At 41.6% G+C, this 22,671-nt stretch overlaps 2 protein-coding genes across 8 annotated transcripts in view; one reads left to right on the forward strand and one right to left on the reverse strand.

Moving 5' to 3' along the window:
- MTREX (Mtr4 exosome RNA helicase) overlaps positions 1-11,457 on the forward strand; it is a 128,244-nt gene extending 116,787 nt beyond the window's left edge. For 5 of the 6 annotated variants that reach the window (XM_060142957.1, XM_060142956.1, XM_060142959.1 and 2 more), the window contains 2 exons: positions 8,581-8,685; positions 10,104-11,457. In XM_060142957.1, coding sequence (XP_059998940.1) covers positions 8,581-8,685; positions 10,104-10,156 — 158 coding nt within the window. In that variant the 3' untranslated portion in view covers positions 10,157-11,457. Of the gene's footprint in view, positions 1-8,580; positions 8,686-10,103 lie in introns of those variants that run through there. The other variant, XM_060142960.1, reaches the window with a different exon arrangement.
- PLPP1 (phospholipid phosphatase 1) overlaps positions 8,874-22,671 on the reverse strand; it is a 120,041-nt gene continuing 106,243 nt past the window's right edge. For both annotated transcript variants that reach the window (XM_060142962.1, XM_060142963.1), the window contains exons 5-6: positions 11,237-11,413; positions 8,874-10,672 (exon numbers count right to left, since the gene is read on the reverse strand). In XM_060142962.1, coding sequence (XP_059998945.1) covers positions 10,541-10,672; positions 11,237-11,413 — 309 coding nt within the window. In that variant the 3' untranslated portion in view covers positions 8,874-10,540. The remainder of the gene's footprint in view (positions 10,673-11,236; positions 11,414-22,671) is intronic.

The following is a 22,671-nucleotide window of genomic DNA, read 5'->3' on the forward strand; positions in this document are numbered from 1 at the left end:
ACCCTGGAAAAAATGATAGAATATAATCGTTTCTTATTTCCATCAATTAAATTTGGATAACAATTAAAAATATATCTGTATGGGCTATAGCCCATACAGATACGGGGTTTCAGTCTACTGATCCATTGTAGTAGATCCATTGTAACCTAGACAGGGCCATTACTATTTATTTCTGTCTATACAAAAACAATATTGTAGTCTTCACTGTGCATGAAGGATTTGCTTTCCACTAAGCACGTGTCATCAGGAAAGCTCCTATGACAAATTATCACTTGAAAGTGTTTACTGTACTTCTGCCTGTCATAGGTTTTTTTGTTTTGATTTGGTTTGGGCTGCGTTGGGTATTTGTTGCTTTGCATAGGCTTTTCTCCCTAGTTGCAGCGAGCGGGAGCTACTCTTTGTTGCTTCTCATTGAGAAGGGCTTCTCATTGTGGTGGCTTCTCTTGTTGTGGAGCATGGGCTCTAGGCGCGCGGGCTCAGTAGTTGCAGTTCGTGGGTCCTAGAGTGCGCAGGCTTCAGTAGTTGTGGTGTGCGGGCTCAGTAGTTGCAGCACGTGGTTCCTACAGCGTGCGGGTTTCAGTAGTTGTGGCATGCAGGCTCAGTAGTTGTGGCTCACAGGCTCTAGGGCACACGGGCTTCAGTAGTTGTGGCACGCAGGCTCAGTAGTTGTGGCTCGCAGGCTCTAGGGCACGTGGGCTTCAGTTGTTGTGGCATGCAGGCTCGGTAGCTGTGGCTCACAGGCTCTAGGGCACATGGGCTTCAGTAGTTGTGGCACGCAGGCTCAGTAGTTGTGGCACACGGGCTTAGTTGCTCCGCAGCATGTGGGATCGTCCCCGCACCAGGGCTCAAACCCGTGTCCCCTGCATTGGCAGGTGGATTCTTAACCACTGTGCCACCAGGGAAGTCCCTGTCCTAGATTTTTAAAGCAAATGCTGTTTGGCACATTCCTATTCTCTGCCCCCACCGCATGGTCTTCTCAACTGCCTTTGCACTAGCATAGTTTTACCCTTTCTTAGGAGACGGTACATCAGTGTTAGAAGGGATTTTCCAATGGATTTGTTATTTCAAAATACTTTTGCTAATAATAGTAGAGTAACATTCTATTAATATGTATCTGTTCTGTGTTTAAAGTTTGGCACAGTTTTAGTACTAAATGACTTAGGAATTAGTACCTGATACTTACCCATTTAATGAATAATTAACTGAGACCCTAGTGGAATCAGGAATTGTGCTGGGTGCAGTGCAAGCAACAGTCTCTGCCCTCCAGGAATGTTTTCAGCCTAAGCTGGGATCTAGTGGTAAATGATTGCAGGAAAATATAATTATGATCCTAACCTCAGGCCTCAATAACCACTTAGATAGGAGTTTTAAATCAAATTCAGGGCGTGAACTGTGGGGAACCACTTTTGCAAATGCCAGAAAGCTGGAGGCAGAAATAAATACCTCTCCAGATAAAGAAATGTGTTGATTTCCATCCTCAATTAGAATGGTGTTGTTTAAGAACCTCATGAGCTTGATGTTTATAAGATTACCCTTAAAGCATGTGTGCTCAAATGTCCATCAGTGGGTGAATAAATTGTGTATTATCCATATAATGGGACAGTATTCTACTGTAAAAAAAAAAAAAAGTGAAGTACTGATTCATGCTAAAATATGGATGAACTTTGACCAGATTAAGGTTCTAAGTGAAAGAAGGCAGACACAAAAGCCACTTATTGTACAGTTTCTTTTATGTGAAATGTCCAGAATAGGCAAATCTGTAGAGAGAGAAAGTAGATTTGTGGTTGCCATGGGCTGGGGGAAGGTGGAAGGGGGTAGTGTGACTGCTTAATGGATATGGGTTTCTTTTTGAGTGATAAGAAGATTCTAAAATTAGATAGTGATTATGGTTGTACAATTCCAAATATACCCAAAACCATTGAATTTGTACACTTAATTAAAAGGGTGAATTTTATGCCATGTGAATTATGTTTCACTGTGATAAAAACAGGCAGTGACACTGGGGTACATGCTTTAAAGTGGTAAGTTTTATGTGTATTTTACCACAATTTTTCTTCAAAAGGCAATGACTAGGGCTTCCCTGGTGGCGCAGTGGTTGAGAGTCCGCCTGCCAATGCAGGGGACACGGGTTCGTGCCCCGGTCCAGGAAGATCCCACATGCCACGGAGCGGCTAGGCCCGTGAGCCATAGCCGCTGAGCCTGCGCATCTGGAGCCTGTGCTCCTCCGCAACGGGAGAGGCCACAACAGTGAGAGGCCCACGTACAGCAAGAAAAAAAAAAGGGGGGCAATGACTAGTAAGAATTCAGTTTTGCTTTACACTCTGGCAAGACCAGAAAAAAAGATTTGTAACAAACCATTAGGTTGTTAGTGTGTATGTTTCTGTTTCTGGTCAGCTTCAGATAGCCTGGGGGGATGGGTAATAGCTTTGTATCTCTTATCTAACACTTAATCTAGGTGGTCCTAATTGATGAGGCGGAATGATTTTCAAAACTGGGAGTAAGGAGAACCCTTGTATTACAGAGAACTGCAGTACGTAGGTATGCTGGGTAATTCACTTCTTCACGGTAGGCTTCATTCATCCCCTTTACGCTGCAGGCAGCTGTGGACAGTGTTTGTACACACACGGTGATTTGTTGACAAGACTGAGGTCAGCAGCCACAGCCATTGTATGTGCAACCCTGTACCGCCTGGCCTCATTTTCTTAATTGTTCTCATGTCATCTGAAACTGTCAGAACTCATTTTCCAGAAATTGAGTGGGAGTGCTTACAAAGTGTGGCAGTGTTTGCTCGCTCAGATGTGCGTTTAGTTTCTTTAGCTTATCTTAGCAGTATACTTCATGTGGTTGGGCCTCTGATAGCTTTTGCAGATCCTGGCTATTAACATGAATTTCTCAATTTGTAGAAATACCAAAACAATATCAGGTTATCTGTGATTCCCAGTACACATTTGAAATCAGTCAAAACAGAGTTTGTGAGCCAGGGTACCTGGCTCTCTGATGCCCTGCACAGCAGTTTTATAAAGGATTTCTTTTCAATTCTAAATGACCTGTGAAATACACTCTGTTCCTTTTTAAAGTCCTATATATATTTACATTTTTAACCATTACCTAATTTAATTCTCTTCAAATAGAAGTGTTTGCAAAATACACATTTAATATCTGGCTGCATGAGTCATGCGATATTCATTACCTTCTCCGTTCCAGCCCCCACCCTGTCTCTAGACACCCAGAAGTTACTGCAACTGTATTTCCTCTTTCAGTGAGAGCAGGACTGGAGCTCAGCATCCCTAGCACCTGAGAACAGAAATAACAAATATAGCCAACATTTATTGAGCTCCTGTTGTGTTACTGACACTTGTGAAGCACCCTACATGCATTATTTCATCCATTTCTCACAATAACCCCATTAGGTATAGGAATTCTTGTTATCTCCACTTTATAGAAGAGTAAACTTAAAGTTTTTAATATGTTAATAGAAATGATTTGGAAGGAAAGTATTGAGTTTACTTTTGGGAACTGTTGAGTTTGAGGTGCCTATAATATGTCTGGGTGATCAACTTTTTGTTGGCAATAGTATCTAGCTGGAATTGATAGCATTGTTTTGTTTTTGTAACCGTTGTTTTTATAATTATGGCCTATTTATAAAAAATAAGTGAGCAGCTTTCATTTACTTAAGTTAAAAGTGTTACAGCAAAAATGAGTGATACGCTAATGACTGAAGTTTGTGAAATACCACCTTTAAAGATAAAACTTAGGGTCTACAAGTGATTATCCTAATACAGAAATATCACACATGGACCATCCAGAACCTTATGTTTGAATCAGGACTGAAACAGACTGACCAGTGCTCCTACTAGCATTTGCATTAATGGTATCAAAAGATTTTTAAGCAGTAGAGGAGCACCGTTCCTCCTGGGATGCAGTGGGTGGGGGACAGGCTCCTTACGTGCCCTTGTTGTGTCGCTTGTGCCTGCACATGGGGGCCCAGTGGAAGAGGGAGTAGGAGCTGCAACACTCATCCAGGGGAAGAGATAAAGGTGCTATCCATTTCTCAAGTCATGAATTTACCAGTGGAGCTAGGAGATGCTCCCTTCTGATCCTACAGTGGCTGGTGTCCATCTGGCAGCCTCCTGTTCCTAGGGAATAGGCTCGTCCTCTTCTTACCCATATTTGTAAAGCTGGTTGGTTGTGTTTGCTTCATGGTTTTGATTTCAGCCCCATCCTTTCCCCCATTGCAACTTCAGGCTGTTTTGTGCATTTTTATCCTGTCTCACCCAGGTAACTGTCCTCCAGATGCCATTCAGACCTGCTTTCTCTCCCTCTCCCTCCCCCTCCCCCTCCCCCTCCCCCTCCCTCTCGCTCTTCCTCATTTAGGCCATTAATTGAGCTTTCTCCTTCCCTGGTCCTGTCTGTTCATAATTTTCTCAGCCACGGTCACAGCAAAAACAAACTAGTATCTTCAACTTTTATAAAGGTTTCAGCTTGTAAAGGTCCAAGATTCTTCTTCCATGAACTCTTAGCCTCAAAGTTTAAAGGGAAGCCATTGCTGTAAAGGGTGGCTAATACGGTTATCTCTGCCATTTCCAATGAGGGTGTCAGATTTCTTTTCTAAACCTAGATGTAAAACTGTTAACCTGAACCTGAAAGGCACCACCTCTAGGGTTTCTCATTTGTAAAATGGTAGTAGAATGTTGGATGTGGCTAACGACAGTCTCCTCCTACTTGGAAACAACATCTTCAGTGAAATCACTATTTTCTTCTGTTAAAGGTTGCTAGTAAAAGAAGCAGTGTTTGTTCTGTTAATTTTCAAAATCTTAATATAGTTTATTGGTGTCAGAATGAGTTGTCTCAGTAACAGGAAGTAAACACCAGGTAGATATCACATAGCTGCTTCCTCATTCTCTTGGAGACCTGCTGTGGAGAGGACACAGCCACTGCTTAGAGAACTTTCCTTCTGAACCACAGTTCCTTTTTTCTAGTCATGGAGAGAGAATTAGGAAGCAACTGATATTCTTGTTTTCCCATCTGCCTTATGCACCACCAACCTGGATCAGTCTAATAATTCACTTTCTCTATTCCTGTACTTTAACAGCAGAGTTCTGCTGGAGAATAATTGTATGATTTGGTGTCATCAAAAGCCACAGTCTGTAACCTCAGAATCACATTAAACCTAGTAATAATAGAAGTAGCAGGAGGAGGAGAGACTGTTGAGCACCGGCTGGGTACACTTTGAACACTACCTCATGTAGTCTTGCCCACAGCTTGCTAGTACAGTCCCTCAAGTAGTAGATGCCATCTACTACTTAGTTTGCTTAGCTATAAAGTGGGAAGAGTAATAGTTCGTATCTCGTATTGTGAGATTAACATCATGCATGTAATCCCTGGTCCACGTCCAGAGACTATGTCCTCCGTGCAGGACTTCTCTCTGGCTCTGAGACTTCTCGTAGAGGCAATTCCAGATCCTCACTGCTCTCTTAAGCATCTACCTCAACTTTGCCCCAGATTTCTAGGTGATCACTCCTGCTTCAGAGGAAAGGGAGATGCCACTAGGCCTGTCTTAACCTAGAAATTCATGGCATATATCCTTTCCCTTATTTTCCTCTTCAGAGGAAATTGCACTCAGTTCCAGGGCCGCCTTCCACTATTTTCTGCACCTTTGCAGTCTTGAGTCACGTCCTTTCTGCTGCCATTTTAGCATATGAATATGTTTATATTTCTCATCCACGTCTTCTCCAGCTACCAACATAACATACAGTGTTTAGGAGCAAGAGCATATATATCCTGGTCTTAAATCCTACCCACTCACTAGATGAATGATCCTGGGAAAGTTACTTAACTGTGCCTGTTTCCTTAGCTATAAAATGGTAATAATAATAGCTCTTATCTCGTATTGTGAGGTTAATATCATGCATGTAGAGCCTTTAGTACAGTGCCTGGCACAAAGTAGTAAGTGTTAGCTGCTGCCATCATTTTTTAGTAAGTTATCTTGTTGTCATCATCATCCTCAATCCCTCAATCCTTTCACAAGCCAGGCTTGGAAAGAGTAGTCGAGAATAGACCATCTTCAACTCCCTACCTCCCATTTCCTTCTTGAGCGATAGTAACCTAGTCCCCCATTTCACTGAAATTATCACAAGTCATTACTCTGATTGCCGAATTAAGAAAACAGACTCTTTGTGACTGGATCCTACTTGCCAATTGCCACTACTTCCTACTTCTTGAAACCCATTACTGCAAATTCTTTGGCATTACCTGGCAATGAAGATTTATAACAGAAGTGAGGAGCTTAGAGTATGACCTGAAAATCTTACTAAATATTTACAATTTTTTCTCGATTATTTTAAATGTATAAACTGAATTTAATTAAAACTGAAATTTATGAAAGTAATACATTTATTATAGAAAATATAGATAAATCATTTTTGTGAGGTACTATAGTATAATATATGGTTAAATGCTTAGGCTGTAGAATCTAACTGTCTAGATTTAAATCCTGACTCCATCATATACTCCTGGCTCTGACCTTGGTCAAGTTATAATTGTTCTGAGCTTCTTTTCCCTCTTTGTAAAATAGGGATAACAGTACTTGTCTCATGGAACTGTAAGGGTCAAACAAGAAAATTTACACAAAACATAGATTATAGACCTGCCACAAAGTAAGTACTCAGAAAATGTTGGACATAACCCTTTTCTAACCCTTTTTTCTTGAAACATGCTCAGCCTTATTTCACCTTTCCTTGATGCCTAAGTCTTATTATAAACATTAATTACTTTACTCTCCTATAATAAGAAAGCCAGGGTTATTGTAAGATGTGTGTAGATGTGGAGGTGAGATGTCAGTCTTGACCCTACTTCTCCAAGAACTCCATGGACCTTTTAATGGGAGAAGAGGAAGGACAATAAAGTATGAACTTTGAATATTTTGGTTTAAGGACTGTATTATGACCTTACATTCCTTTAGAGCTTTGCCCTGTCACAGAATTTGTGCATCTCATATCTCAAGTGAGACAAATCCAGTTAGGTAAAGTAAGCCCTCTGTTTAAATTGCATTTATCGTCATTTACCTTACAAATGAGAAGGGGAAATAAGAGTAAGGGCCTAGATCATAGAGCTAATTACTTAGCTGAATCTTTCCTAGTATCCAGGTCACCATCCAGTCTTCTTTCCTCTAACTCCAGGTGTCTCAGCTCACTCCTTTTATAACCAAGTCTAGATTAGGTGAACATCCCATAAGTAGGAGATGATAGCATCCTTTTAAGAGAGGTATCCCCATTGATCTTTCAAGTTGACATACGTGCTGGTGGTCCTCTTGTTGACCAATCTCATCCCATAAACCTCTTGCTGTGAACTAGCATCTTTGTGTTCTGCTTGCTCTGGCCCATAGGTGGGTTCAGAAACCAGGCATGTTGTCCTTATCAGCCGAGGCCCTTGTGCAACATTTTCTCAGAGAGAAAAGGTGCTGTACATGTACATGGGCACTTCCTGCTGAATCCTAATGACTCTCTTAGGTACATGGCTTATATTTTTGCCTTTGTCTAAGCTCAAATTCCATTCTGCTTTATGAGTTAAATCTCTCTACTGTTTTTCTCCCTTGGGCACACTGTACCATAATGTGCAAGGCATTAAAAGGTAAAAAGGAGCCCTCAACACTGCACATCGAGTGTATTACAAGAGCTTGATACATGTTAATGAATTCTTCCAGTGTTGCAAGGAGTTAAATAAGGACCTGAAGTGTGAGTTAACAGCTTGCATATCAGAGAGAACTGATATTCCTAATGTATTTTCAGACATTAAAAATGAAATCCAAGGGTTTTAAACTTAGGCAGGTGGCACTTAAGAGGAAGGGTCTCAAGGCCCCTCCTTGTGCAAGTCTGACAGAAGTGAAACAGTGTTTACAACTTCACCTTTGATGCAAACACTTGTCTCAGACAGGGAGTCACATCCAGTGGGAAGAGACTGATCTCTTTTATGCTTCATTGAGGACACATTGTGTGAGGAAAGCACTGATGAAAGAGTCTAAGGTCCAGAAGAATGATTGATTGCACCTTTAAAATTGACAAATCTGATCCTGTTATTCCCCTGCTTAAAAATTCCCTGTTGCATTCTCTTCACAGGATAGTATCCAGAGGCCGTAATAGGCCACACTCAGGGTCCTTGAATAGCTGCTTTTCTACATTGTCTCAGTGGTCTTCCCTTGTCACTGCCTGACAGGGACCTCATTCATAAGAGACCCAAGTTGTATGTCACCTTTGCTACCTTTCACCCATGTTGCTCTCTCCTGTGCTCCCAGGGCATTTTGTTTACTTACCTCTCTAAGAGCAAGTGTGAACACATTATAATAAATCCATGACTCTCTCTACCATTAGTCAAGGATGGGAATTAAACTTTTCATCTTTGTAGCCTTCCTGGTGCCTAGCAGTCACCAGTCAAGTTTACTACTGGTTTACTGCAGGAGAAGTCCCTCAAAGTACTATCAATCAGTTAAATCATCCCATGTTCACCTTCCTTGCGTCTTCACAAAAGTTCTGCTATTCCTGATTATTTACACTTTACAAGTGATTTGTTTCCTTTTCTGTCCAGGCAGCATAATTCGTTGTATGAGGCGCCTGGAAGAACTACTTCGACAAATGTGTCAAGCAGCAAAAGCCATTGGAAACACTGAGCTGGAAAATAAATTTTCAGAAGGTCAGTATCCAGCCCATAAGCTTTTTCTAATAATTTAGGCAAATCCTGTTGAGACTTGAGCTCTTGACCACAACCTAGGAGAACATTTTCAGATGCTCTTCACTGGATTGCCATGAAGGGCCATGTAGTAGTGTCCAAAGAAAATATCAGTGTGTGTGTGTTGGAAAAAGTTTGTAAATGAATATATATAAAATCTCAAAATATTTATTGTGCACTTATTGTGTGCCAGACATTGTTTTAAGCACCAGGGAATACAGCAGTGAACAAAAAAGATACAAACCCCTGCCTTAATGGGGCTCACATTCTAGTGCAGGGAGGTGGACAGTAAACAAGTCAACAATTAAAATATATCAGGTAGCAATAAAAACAAAGGAAGAGACAGTAGAGAATTGGAGGATGGATACGATGGCCTAGGGTCCCCTACTCAGAAGGTGGCATTTAGGTCCTTCATGGACACTTGATATACTTAAGCAACTACAAGAGGCCAGTGTGTATGGAGCACAGCTGAACAATGAGTAGAATAGTAGGGGTTGGAGGAAGAAAAGAAATGGTCATGTAGCTCCCAGCCCTCAGCTTTTTCCTCTGAAATGATTGGAGGTTTTGAACACAGGAGTGATGTGCTCTGACTTGGGTTTCACAAGGCAGTTCTTGCTGTTGCATCACAGGCAAGTCTGTAGATTAGCAAGGTGGAAGCAGGAAGACCAGATCAGGAAAGAATGGCTAGACCAAGGAGGTAGTAATGGGGAGAGGCATACATGCTTGCAAATAATTTCATTCATTCCATCTGAATGCTGGCCAAGAGAAAGGACTATGAGTTAAAACATCAAAGAAGAGCAGCCACATAGTTGCTCTGAGTTACCAGCTGCTCACAGTCAAACCTGGTGATTCTGCTGGCAACTCAGCGCCTTAAGAAGCAGCTTATGAAAGCTGCTTACATCTTCAGCATTGTTAAAGAGAGGCAGACCTATTTCATCACTCCAGGGTTAAGTCTAGTTTTGTAAACTTCTATATGATAAAATGTGTTTGTCCTTAGTCCAGAAAGAATTTCACATGGTAACTGAAATATAGTGCCTTCCACTGCAGCCTGAAAAATTCATGCTTTTGGGTCAACTAACTTCTTGGACAGCTTAGTCCCTCTGGTCTGGTCTTTCTGAATAATTTTAGACACCCCCGCACACACGGGGTACTTTAGATTCAAGAGTCATGAGAACAGGGGTCTGGTTTCTAAGTTTCCCATCTCTCAGAGGTGGCTGTGAACTCCTCTAGGTGTCCTTCAGGCAAGCAAGGTTTTGTATTTTCCAGGCTTGCCCTCTCACCAAATTTAATCAGGATTGTTGTGCTGTCTTCAAAACCCCAGGGGAGAAGAATTACATTCTTTGTGGTCTTGAGAATTTAAACTGTATTTTCTTTTCTCTTAGGAATCACCAAAATCAAGAGAGATATTGTGTTTGCTGCCAGCCTCTACCTATAAAGAGTCAGCTAAAGGAATGTGGGATTTGAAATTGTTCACCACCTGTCTGATGTATTATATTTAAATCAAGCATCATTCTAAGAAAGCATATTACATACACAGTTGTACATAAGCATTACATTTTTTTAATAAAAAAATGTACAGGTGGGGCATTTGTTTTAGTGAAAGGCTTGAAATTTTTTGTAATGAACTTAGAGCTATTAGATAACCATTGCGTTAAATGTAACTATATACACACAGGTAAAGTGGGCATCCAAGAGGTACAGTAGCAGCAGTCCCCTTAAAGGCTTGTATACTGGGAAGAAGGACGCATCCTCTTGCCTTCTGGTTGCAATCATTTTCCTTTAGAAAGCAGGCCAGCTTCATCTGGGCACTCTGCCACCTTCAAGGTTGGTGAGTGTTCCGATAGTGATTCCCTGTCGTTGGTGTTTCATGCAGAGTTGTATGAGAGTCCTCTTCTTTTCTTTCTTTAAAAGGAGAATTTCTCTCCTTGAAGAAATCTGATACATATACAGCCTGTATAGAACAGGTAACATTTAGAATGGGGCAAAGTATTTAATGATACAATTTTAAATAAGTTTAAAAACCATATACAAAGTTGCAATAAGCAGTGTGCAAAATATAAACAAAAGGATATACTTTACAGGGTACAGGTTAAGGGTACGAATAAATTAGTGGCTAACAGGAATTTTTGTTAAGGACATTCTGAGAGTTGCTCTGTTATGTACTGGGCAGATGGTTTCACTCTGCTAGCCCTTAATGAAAGTGTCATTCCTCATGTAAATTAGTTTTGTTTTTTGTTTTTTTGTTTTTTCCAATTCATACTAAAAACACTTTATAGCCAGAGCTTTTTACAATTAAAAAAAAATTTTTAAATAACTTGCGAAGAGTAAGTAACGTAGGTATTATTTGCTATCTATCCTAAAATGACTTTTAATAACGTTGGGGTCCTCACCCAGTAGCAATTATTGAGCCACATTCTCTGCCTTAGCATACTTTTCTCATTGGGACATTTTTTTCTACTTATTTATCCAAGTGTTTCTCAGTATCAGGATGTAGGCTGCTGCCCTGTATACTTACAACTAATACTGCAACCAGAGCTCCTTGAATGAGTCCGGTCAACACATCACTCCAGTGGTGTTTGTAATCAGAAACTCGAGAAAGGCCCACATAAATGGACGCAGCAACAAGACCAAATTGCAGTGTAGGGCGTAAGAGTCTTGCCCAGTCTCCCTTCATCCTGGCTTGAAGATAAAGCTAACAGAAAAGATAAAAATAAAGAAAAGAGCTTAACATACCAACTGGAGACTATGTTTTATATTAATTATCACCACATTGTTAAAGGGTTGATGTTTAAAATGATAGTCACAAAATATTAATATTCATTAAATAATCTGTGATTTACTATATATATGGAACAGGGCTTTAGGCAAGCATTCTTGTACTCATTAATACCTAAAAATTAATCCCAAAACAAAACCAAAAGGATAAAAAATTTAAAAAATAAAAACTATTACCACCACTCTTCAAATTATGAACAAGGTAAGTGTTTCGGACCTTCTAGGATTTCAGGGGGCAGCTCCTCACCTTGCAGTTTGAATTATAACTGTCATTAGTGTAGAGTCTTGGGATCAACTGCTAGCATTCTGAGCACAGGTTGCCCTTACCCTGGGCCAAGCTACTGTATTTTCTAGCCAGCCATCTAGGAACTAAATTTGCTTAATTCACCCAAACAATTTACTTGAGAGCTCCTCTGGCCTCAAATTATTTAACAGAGCAACTGAGACTAAATAAATAATCTGTATTTATAAGTAAATACAATAATCTGCCTAAGTAAATAATAGTTTGTAGTTTAGTCCTGATACAGTAAAGGAGTCTATTCTTTCAATAGCAGCTGTACCCTTTAAGTTCTATGACTTTTCTAATCAGACCTGAGAATCTTGCCTTTGCCATTGTCAGCCTGCCTCTGATTTTGGGTGCATCCCTAAAGATTGTAATGTAGAATGAATTTGGAATAGTTTCCTATGAACTCCTTTCAGCCAATATGGTCTCATTTTTGTAAAACAAAAATTTTCCTAACTTCTATCCAATAAGAATATACTTCTTAATATTCATTTTTTAAAACTCAGCTCAGTAATTTATGGCTCATATACCTAAACTGTTTTCTGAGGACTGCATTTAATTATGTGGCTGTACCCAATGACGCTGCCTATTTAAAACAGATACACAAATCCATTTCCAGTTCTTTGGGCACTGCTATGTGTGTTCAGTTCTCAGCACCTGGCAAAGCCCCAGAGGTTGTCTAATTTTATCAAGTACTTTATAGTATAAACATCTAACCCTAAAAGAGCATACCAGTTGTTTAACTGAGTTGGACTCCTTAGCTGGCTGAAGTGCTACTGGCTTTCTGTAGAGCTCCTCTTCCCTTTTTTTGTTTGTTGTTGTTGAAGCTATAAAAACGTAAGGAGTAAGAGGCTTGTCTCAAGATTCTAGAGTTGGGAAGATAGTTGGTTCTGGTTGGGGCAAAGTTGACATGTGCCAACTGAAGCCCAGTTAGGTACCACAGCCGTGCCAGATAAGATTTCACCTCATTAGTTCTATTTTTATTGGAAACTTTTTGTTCATTTTAAGGAGGACAGTTCCTTGACTAGGGCTGAAGCCAAGTTTCATATATAAAGTTTAACTGACCCTCTTCTTAAGCCACCTTTTCAGGTAAGGGTTAAAGGCATGGGTTATTTAGACTATAAAAACATATACCTAAGAATTACAAATACTTACATGAATGCAGACATCTTAGGGAGAACTGCACCCATCCCTGCTAGCGACATAGCAATAAAAAAAACCAAAAGCAAAAAAAAAAAAAACTCTAAAATGGTTGTAAAGCTAGTCCTACCCTAAAGGAAACTCAGAGACAGGGCTTTCAAGGCTCTCCCTCACTTAAGATTCTAAAACCCCTCTAACAATACTTTCCTTTGAAAGAACCCTGACTTTGACTCTGGGTAGCCTGCAGACATCTGTTAAATAAGTATTAATTTGCCCCAATCTCTTCCTCAACATCCCTGTGAAAGTAACATTCACTTATGGTCAGTAATCAAATAAGTTGCAGTATACTTGAGGTGAACCCTTTATCCTCTAAGTACTTAGTTTCTTCTTACACGTCTACCCAAGTACAGATGGTCCCCTCGGTGTGGATCCAGAGGCCACTCCCCCTGTGGGAGCTCTGGGATTCCCCAGTTGTGATCATACACCTAACCTTGTGCTCCACTCTGTGTTCTGGCCCTTCTGCTGACTAACGGCCGTATGGCCTGAGTGCAGGCTCTGGTCACAGAACAGTTCTCAGCTCTGGGTGAGGTTGGTTGATTGAGTGTGCTTCCTATATGCCTGTTCTGTGTTTCCCTGGGTCCAGGGTACTCAGTGTAGCTCTACAAAAGCTGGCCACCACCTCTAGCCCTGCTCTTCCCTGGGAAGACTCTTCCATTTCAGTAGACCCCAAGGCGGTAAACACTGAGTTTCTTGAACCTTGGGTCAACTGAGTTCCACAGTTGACATGCCCTGAACAACTCCAGACCTCGACAACTCCCCTCCCGTGTTTCCAGCCAAAAGTCTGTTCTACACGAGCAGGTCCAACAAAGCACACCATGCTGTCTTTCTGGTGGCTCCTCTTCCTCATCCTTTCTCAGCTTCTGCAGTGCAAATCTTTTAAGCTCCCTCTCTCTGGAGGCGCTAGAGACTTGGCTTCCTCCTACCACTCATTTAACTGCTTTCCAGAATCTTTACCTCTTGCTTATTGTCTCGTTTTCCATTCTTTGACTTCGTGGATTTATAACTTTTTTAATTCTACTCCTTGTCCTTTGAGAGGGGAGAAGAAAGTATGTATGTTTCATTAAAAAGAAGTCTCCATTCCTCCATCTTTCCCTAACTGTCTCAGAGAAACTGACTACCTGATGCTTCTCAGCACTGTTATATTAGAACTAGATACAGGGACAACTCATGCTTTAATGCCAGAGCTGATAATAAAAAGGCTCTGTAGGTCCCTGCCTTTGCAATCTCCACTGTTTCCCTTCTTCCCACACATGCATATGTTAATCACATGTGCACTAAACCCATTAGAGGTAAGGCATTCAATTGCTTATCTCTTAAGATTTAGAACTTACAGAACTCCATATCCAATGTTGTATATGGTACCAGACTGGTTCAGTGGCAGCATCTACAATTTTCAATTCTCCCAGGCTTCCCTGGTGGCACAGTGGTTTAAGAATCCGCCTGCCAATGCAGGGGACACAGGTTCAAGCCCTGGTCCGGGAAGATCCCACGTACAGCAGAGCAACTAAGCCCATGCGCCAGTACTACTGAGCCTGCGCCCTAGAGCCCATGAGCCACAACTACTGAGCCCATGCACCCTAGAGCCCATGAGCCACAACTGCTGAAGCCCGTGCACCGTAGAGCCCACGAGCTGCAACTACTGAAGCCCGCACACCGCAACGAAGAGCAGCCCCCGCTCTCCGCAACTAGAGAAAGCCCACGTGCAGCAACAAAGACCAACGCTGCCCAAAAATAATAATTAATTTTTTAAAAAAGCTTTCAATTTTCCCTCTGGGGGAAACTGCTGATCCACAGACAAAATTGAAGGGGACCACATAGCCCTGCCTTATTTTCTGGGAGGTCACTGAGTATGACTTATGACAGGCTTGACCTAGAAATCTGCTGGGCTGTAATGTGCCCTCTGGGATTTACACTGGGAGTAAAAAGGAGTTCTCTATTTTCAGAAGTTGTAGAAATGGCACCTAATGGATACATGATAGGCTACTTGCAAACTAAAGAGGAAGCAAAAGCTATGGTTAGATAAGAATGAGCCATTTAATAGAAAAGAATGAAGCAGCCACGGTGTGGAGTGGCAGCCACACTGTAAAAAACCAGGTGGTCAATGAGACACATGGAAAAAGTTCTGTTCCTGTTGGTGTGCCTGTTCTAATCCATGTATGTCTTTACTATAAACCATCCTCTCCTCTAGGAGATATACGTAAGTCAGCTGCTTACAACCAAAAGATAAAAAAGACGCAGACCTACTAGAGAATGGACTTGACACGGGGAGGGGGAAGGGTAAGCTGGGACCAAGTGAGAGTGGCATGGACACATATACACTACCAAATGTAAAATAGCTAGTGGGAAGCAGCCGCATAGCACAGGGAGATCAGCTCGGTGCTTTGTGACCACTTAGAGGGGTGGGATAGGGAGGGAGGGAGGGAGGGAGGGAGATGCAAAGAGGGAGGAGATATGTGGATATATGTATATGTACAGCTGATTCACTTTGTTATAAAGCAGAAACTAACACACCATTGTAAGGCAATTATACTCCAATAAAGATGTTTAAAAAAAAAAAAAAGTTTTGGGCTTCCCTGGTGGCGCAGTGGTTGAGAGTCCGCCTGCCGATGCAGGGGACATGGGTTCATGCCCCGGTCCGGGAAGATCCCACATGCTGCGGAGCGGCTGGGCCCGTGAGCCATGGCCACTGAGCCTGCGCATCCAGAGCCTGTGCTCCGCCATGGGAGAGGTCACAACAGTGAGGCCCACGTACCGCAAAAAAAAAAAAAAGCCAGTTAACAGCCTCCTCTCTGTGTGTTTAACCAAAATCCTGTTTTGTTTTATTTTAAAATTTGAATTTCTGCGACTCAAATGATAGTTTTAGTTTTTAAAAAGGTACATTTCAAATGAAAAGAAAAACAGGCTGTTTGTACACCAGGGTTCAAACAAGGAGAAAAACTTAGAAAAATAAAATCCCACATCAGAACAAACATACTAAATGTCCACTGAAGGCACCATTACAAGAGAACTGTGGCACTAGGCATGGGATTTACTTCTATGACTTTTTTTCTGCAAACAGTACAAGGGTGTGAGCCCCTAAGCCAAATGACTCATCTGTCATTCTCTCAGGCCCATTCTAACATTCTTCTCTGAACATGCTTCACTTTGGCCTAGCTAACTGACTTGCCCAGTGGGTATTTCATTGGGGGGAAGGGGGTACTGCTTGATGAGAGATTCTAGCCTCTGGATCCCTCCCAATCCTATCATCCAACTTTCTGGTGAAGGAAAAAGCTCCAAAATGGAAAGTTCACAACTAGAAATAAAAGAGAAGGTGGAAACAGCAGAACAAGAGCAATGACCTGCAGCAGTTCACTGAGGTGCTTCCCAGAAGCAAAAGCTTCACACTGTGATAGTACAGGATTCATGAAGCCCCAGTGCAGGACAGCAAAGGAACAAAGGATGAAAACAAATGCAGCTGGCGAGTTTCATTACTAAGGCAATCCACAAAACTCCAGTCAGCAGTGGAAGGCTTGTAGACATAAAGAGGCAGGTAGAAAAGAGGGCCTAATCCAGGGATTTACACTGAGCTGGATTTGCAGTGGTAACTAAGTTTTTAAGAGGGGAAGCAAAGGGAATTAACACAAGGGTGAGCCAAGGAGAGAGAATGGATGGGGGAGAATCCCCAGTTAGATGTCCAGTCTTCGCTCGCGTATAAAGGACTACACCTCCTATGCCTACCTCCCCCACCAATTTGAACACTGTCCTGAAATATTTAAGAGGACAGTCATGTTTATAAAAGGAACACATGAGCCTGCCTGGTGGCATCCCTGCTCTAACATACAGGAAAATGCAACAGGCCTTGGATTTCCAGGAGACACAAGTTGGGAAATGAAAAAGAGTTAACAGGAAAGACAAAGATACAGCATATGCTTCACTAACCTTTACACTCCTCCCTCCCCCCATTTTCACCTATTAAAAGGAGGAGGAGAGACAAATACCACAGGAGGATGTGACAGGGAGAGAGCGTTAACCTCAAGGCCCAAAGGAGACTGCGGTGAGGTCTGTCTATCCCTCCCTGTCTTGAACCTGACCAGTGAGTCAAATCAAGAGCTCAGAGCAAATCAGTTACAACCACTGACTGCAGAGCCCAGTTTCAGAAAGCAGAAGCTAGTTTGAAGAGAATTAGCCTTGTCGCCACACTCCACCAATATCCTCCAAGGAACGCTCTCACTGAAACCAGGCCTCACCACTGGCCTTCGTGAAAAGGAAGGTTTCAGGGGTAGTTTTTGCCTCCAAAATGAGCAAATGCCACTCTTCCAGGTAGGGCTTCTGGTCAGGAAAACCCCATGTAAATCTTACGGCTCAATGCAGGATAAAGTGTCCAATCTCTCTTAGCAAAGTAAAACCTCCTGAAAATGGGTTGAAAATAAGCTACTATGCCTGATATTTTTAAAGAAAGAAAAGCTGCTTAGCTGGGATATTACTAGAGATTCATAAAGGCAATGTTTTTATTCTTTCGGGCAAAAAGGACAGGAGTCAATTTGCTCAAAATAACTAGATATTCAAGCCCAGAGAGGAGCGTTGTAGGAAGAAGCTCCACCGTGCAGGCAGCAAATGCTTCACTGGCAAGTGCAGAGAGGCCTCCCCCAAAACACAGAGCTAACACTTGTGGGTCACTTTATGAAGAGCCTCACGATATGGGTCACACAGATGACGTTGTCAGAATAAACAGTGAGGACTTCCCAGTGCACAGGACCACGCTGGAAAAAAGAAGCTGTACACATTTTTCTTTTTGTGTAAAAAATTACACTTTTTTAAAAAGTAAGGAAACTCAATGTCTATGACACTACATAAACATTCTTCCATTATTTTATTATCACTGAAGAGTAGGATATCACCTTTCTTTTGTTGTCTAAAACTTCTGAAGGAAAAAAACATTTAGCTTCCATTAAAGGATCTAGTTGTACAACCTCATTTTTAAAATTTGATTGTTGAACAAGGTATTTTTTGAAGCTGGTTTATTTTTATTTTGCCTTTCCGAGACTGACCTTGTAACACTTAACTATAAAATGCTATTGCCTCATAAAGTCTCTTAATACAGGCATACCTTGGAGATATTGTGGGTTTGGCTTCAGACCACTGCAGTAGAGTGAATATCGCAATAAAGAGAGTCACATGAATTTTCTGGTTTCCCAGTGCATATACAAGTTATGTTTACGCTATACTGTACAGTCCATTAAGTGTGCAATAGCATTTTGTCTTAAAAAGAGTACATACCTTAACTTAAAAATACTTTGCTAAAAAATGCTAACAATCATCTGAGCCTTCAGCGAGTTGTAATATTTTTGCAACAGTAATATCAAAGATCACTGATCACAGATAACCATAACAGGTATAACAGTAATAATGAAAAAGTCTGAAATATTTTGAGAATTACCAAAATGTAATACAGAGACATGAAGTGAGCAAATGCTGTTGGAAAAATGGCACCCATAGACTTGCTTGGTGCAGGGTTGCCATGAATCTTCAGTTTACAAAGAACGTACTATCTGTGAAGTGTGATAAAGTGAAGCACAATAAAATAAGGTATGACTGTATTCTTAAAATAAGACGGTTTCTGGCTTCCCTGGTGGTGCAGTGGTTAAGAATCCGCCTGCCAATGCAAGGGACACGGGTTCAAGCCCTGGTCCGGGAAGATCCCACATGCCGTGGAGCAACTAAGCCCTTGCGCCACAACTACTGAGCCTGCACTCTAAAGCCCGCGAGCCACAACTACTGAAGCCTGCGCGCCACAACTACTGAAGCCCGCATGCCTAGAGCCCGTGCTCCACAACAAGAGAAGCCACCGCGATGAGAAGCCCGTGCACTGCAAAGAAGAGTAGCCCCCACTCGCCGCAACTACAGAAAGCCCACGCACAGCAATGAAGACCCAATGCAGCCAAAAATAAGTAAATAAAATAAATAAAAATTTTAAAATCATATTAAAAAAAATAAGAGGGTTCCCCCCCCATTTTCAACCACAGTCAAGGGATTATTTTCACATTTTTAAAGGGCTATCTGAAAAAGAAGAATATGCGACTGAGATTGCACCTGGCTTACAAAGCCTAAATATTATCTGACCTGTGACTGAAAAAATCTGCCAACCCCTGAATTAGACTAGCAACAGCATGCTCAACACAAAGAAATATACCTTGGTCTACTTATTTTGAAACATTGCTTCTAATACCAAGCCAGGCACACTGTATTGTTCCACCTTCATCTGATGAGAGACCTGGCCAGGAGAGCACTGCAAGGCAGGCCTCAGTTTATTCTTCTCTAAACTTTAATTTTACCATCTTTAGGATTCACAGAGTTCCTGAATTTAAATCTCAAATCCTACCTTAAAATTAGGCAGGATTCATGTAGTTTATGGGCCATTTGCCCAATGCTCACATTAATTCACAGTTTGAGAAACATCTTCATGAAATATCAACAGTGCTAGGTAGTGTACGGTCAATGCCAGATGAGAGACTGTACAAATGCTGAGGAAAGTAGGTGGTGTCAGAGGGTCTGAGTAAGACAGAGATGGGGGCAAGCACTATCTAAACACAGAGATGGGGGCAAGGCCCAGATACAAGGCATTCTGTGGCAGGGAGGGAAGCCAAGCTGAAGCACTGACACTGAGAGGTACTTGGTTTCCTGTTGTAGTGTTTTATATAGAAATTTCATAACAGGCAGTGATATAAACACTCTGGGGTTACAGTCTCAATATGACAGTGCTGGGAAAAGTACTTTAGTGTATTCCTTACTGTACTGAAAAAAGGACAGTCTCATCCCATTCCTCTTTTCCTGAACAATCAAGTAAATTTGGAATCTTTGGCATGTGGCCAAACTCCAGGGGAGTCACTAAACACATCAACTGGCTACATGCAACCCTACCCTGCTGCCAACCTAGGTGGTTTTCACAGGTCTAATAGTCCAGGCACTGTAAAGTGTGCAGGGCTCGGCTCCCTGCCTGAGAACAATGGTCGGGTATTTTCTTTAAGAGACATTTTTAACCAGAAGTTAATTTCTGGGTGTCAGGAATTGACAGGGAAGTTCTGGCTATCAAAGACTGTCTTCAGAGAGGATTTAAATGACTACATCTCCACCTGAATCTGGGACTGACGCATGATGCCAAGATGCCTAGGGGAGCAAGGCGAGTCATTGCCTAAGGAATTTGGGGCGGGGGCGTAGTGGTTAAGTGTGGTATATAAATGTGAACGCTGGAAGGCAAGGAGACATCTGTGTGTTCAGCGGCTGAAATAAAAGCTGGAGCCTACATCCACATCAACTAAATATTTCCACTGCTCCGAGTCAGTGAAACGCAGTGCATGGCTGCTCTGGTCTGCTTGCTTCTCCAGAAATTTCTTGGTCTATGACAAACCTATTTGAGCTTTTTCTTTTGCATTATACCTTTACATCTAAATAGCTGATACTGACCCAACCACCGAACTATAGAGTTGAGGTAATCTGCCCTCTGCTTACAGCCCTAATTTGCCTCCTCGTTTGCTCCTGGGTGTCCACAGAGTGGGCTGGCCATCGAGGCCCTCTATAATTTCACCCTCTATACGTTAATTTCATATTTCACAGAAGAGCTCAGTAAAAGTTTCTATTTGAGTGAATATACAGATATTTTAAGAAGGGTCAAAGGAGCAAAGAAGAAGAGCAAAAATAAATATAAGGCATGGAGTATGATACAGCTGAGAATATTCTTTGAAATTAAAAACAGTGGGTGGAGGGCTTCCCTGGTGGCGCAGTGGTTAAGAATCTGCTTGCCAATGCAGGGGACACAGGTTCGATCCCTGGTCCAGGAAGACCCCACATACCGCGGAGCAACTAAGCCCATGCACCACAACTACTGAGCCTGCGCTCTAGAGCCTGCGAGCCACAACTACTGAGCCCGCGTGCCGCAACTACTGAGGCTGCATGCCGCAACTACTGAGCCTGCATGCCGCAACTACTGAAGCCCGCGTGCCTAGAGCCCATGCTCCACAACGAGAAGCCACCACAATGAGAAGCCCGCACACCACAACGAAGAGTAGCCCCTGCTCGCTGCAAACAGAGAAAAGCCCATGCGCAGCAACGAAGACCCAAATCAGCCCAAAAAAATAATAATAAAATAAATAAATTTATAATAAAATAAATAAATTTATAAAAACAAAACAGTGGAAGTTATATGTCACCATTTTATTTTCAGAGATCTGCATCACCTGACCTTCTTCGAAATAACTGGACTAGGGTCCAGCTCAAGTAGTCAACAAAGCAAGGGAGCCTGATTAACAAGAGATTCCCAGAGAGCTTGTAGACCTTAGCGGCCTCCTCCCAAGGCCCCTATTTCCCCATCTATGACTGTGAAAGGGTGGCAATCATCCCTCCTCTCCTACTTCATGGGAGCTTTCAGAAGGAGTCAAAACTTAAGAGTAGTGTAAATGCACATCATCATCAATATCAACCAAACCTCAGATTTTTAGTTCTCTCTCATAAAGAGGGACTTAAAGATACTGACACACAGGTGAGGGAATAACAAACCACAAAAGTAGCCCTGGTGATGTCTGGCTCTGGGGCCTACAAACATTCAAAAGCCGTTCAGTATGGACACAAACTTTGCTTTGGGAAAAGTTCTCAGGATATATTAATAGCTCTAGCCATTGCCAGCCTTCCCCTTCTCCCCCACTCCCCATGTCCTGTTTAAAGAGAAAAAAATATGGTGGCTCCCTTTAGAAAACTTGTTAATTTTTCCTAAAAAGATAAATGAACAGAGATTGCTAGAACAGTATTTGCTGTTACTACCGTCAAATAAGTCACATTTCCCATGGCACATTTTCAGAAACATTTGGGTGAATATTTTAAAAAGGAAACTCTAAATTCTGCTGAATCGGTACCCTGTTGCTTCCTCACAAAATTAACATAAGATGAAAGCCTTGCAATTTGCAGAAATGTTGAAGAAGCCAAAAATTAGCTCTATTGAAAAGGTTTTGAAGTTTGGGTTTGAATTTTATATAACACATCTGCAATTTTTACGTTTTATAAATTTTACATTCTTTCATTTTTTTGGAATTTTTTTTTCAAATAAAAGGAAGATTTGGTAAAACTGATGTTAAATTCTCTAAATGAAACCAAATAACTCCCAGCAGGCTACTCTTAACAATACACATCGTGAATCTTTAATCCATGTCGTGAATTTAATATCATATAGCACTTAATGTGATCAGAGAGGGAAGGGGAATGGGAAACAGCAAATTTACACAGCACAACTATATAAAAAATCCACTTACAAAGAAAATCAAGACAAAAATTAAAGCTGATCTGTTAAGGTAGAGATCTTCTCCTCTCCCTTCTTTTCCCACCAAATTTTGATAATTTTATACATACAGAGAGACACACAGACACAGAAGACATTATAAAAAATAAAAGTCAATTAAATTGACGTTTAAAGACCCCTTGTGTGTGCCCTAAAGCCTGGTCTTCCACTAATTACTCTCACTACACATTCATCTCTAGTTTGATATGCAAAATATGGGTGCCAGTCTTCTCTAACTCTTCACTGTTGACTTTGTATAATGCAAGTGCAATTAGAATCGCCATCGGGAGACTGTACAGATGACAAGCCTCTGAAGCAGCAACTGGCTCTCCCTGAAGTTAGAACCTTTCTAGTCCCATGGAAAGCAGTCTGGGAAATGTTTCACAAAGTG

This window comes from Lagenorhynchus albirostris, chromosome 3 (assembly GCF_949774975.1).
Source record: "Lagenorhynchus albirostris chromosome 3, mLagAlb1.1, whole genome shotgun sequence".
In the NCBI taxonomy this organism is placed as follows: Eukaryota; Metazoa; Chordata; class Mammalia; order Artiodactyla; family Delphinidae; genus Lagenorhynchus; species Lagenorhynchus albirostris.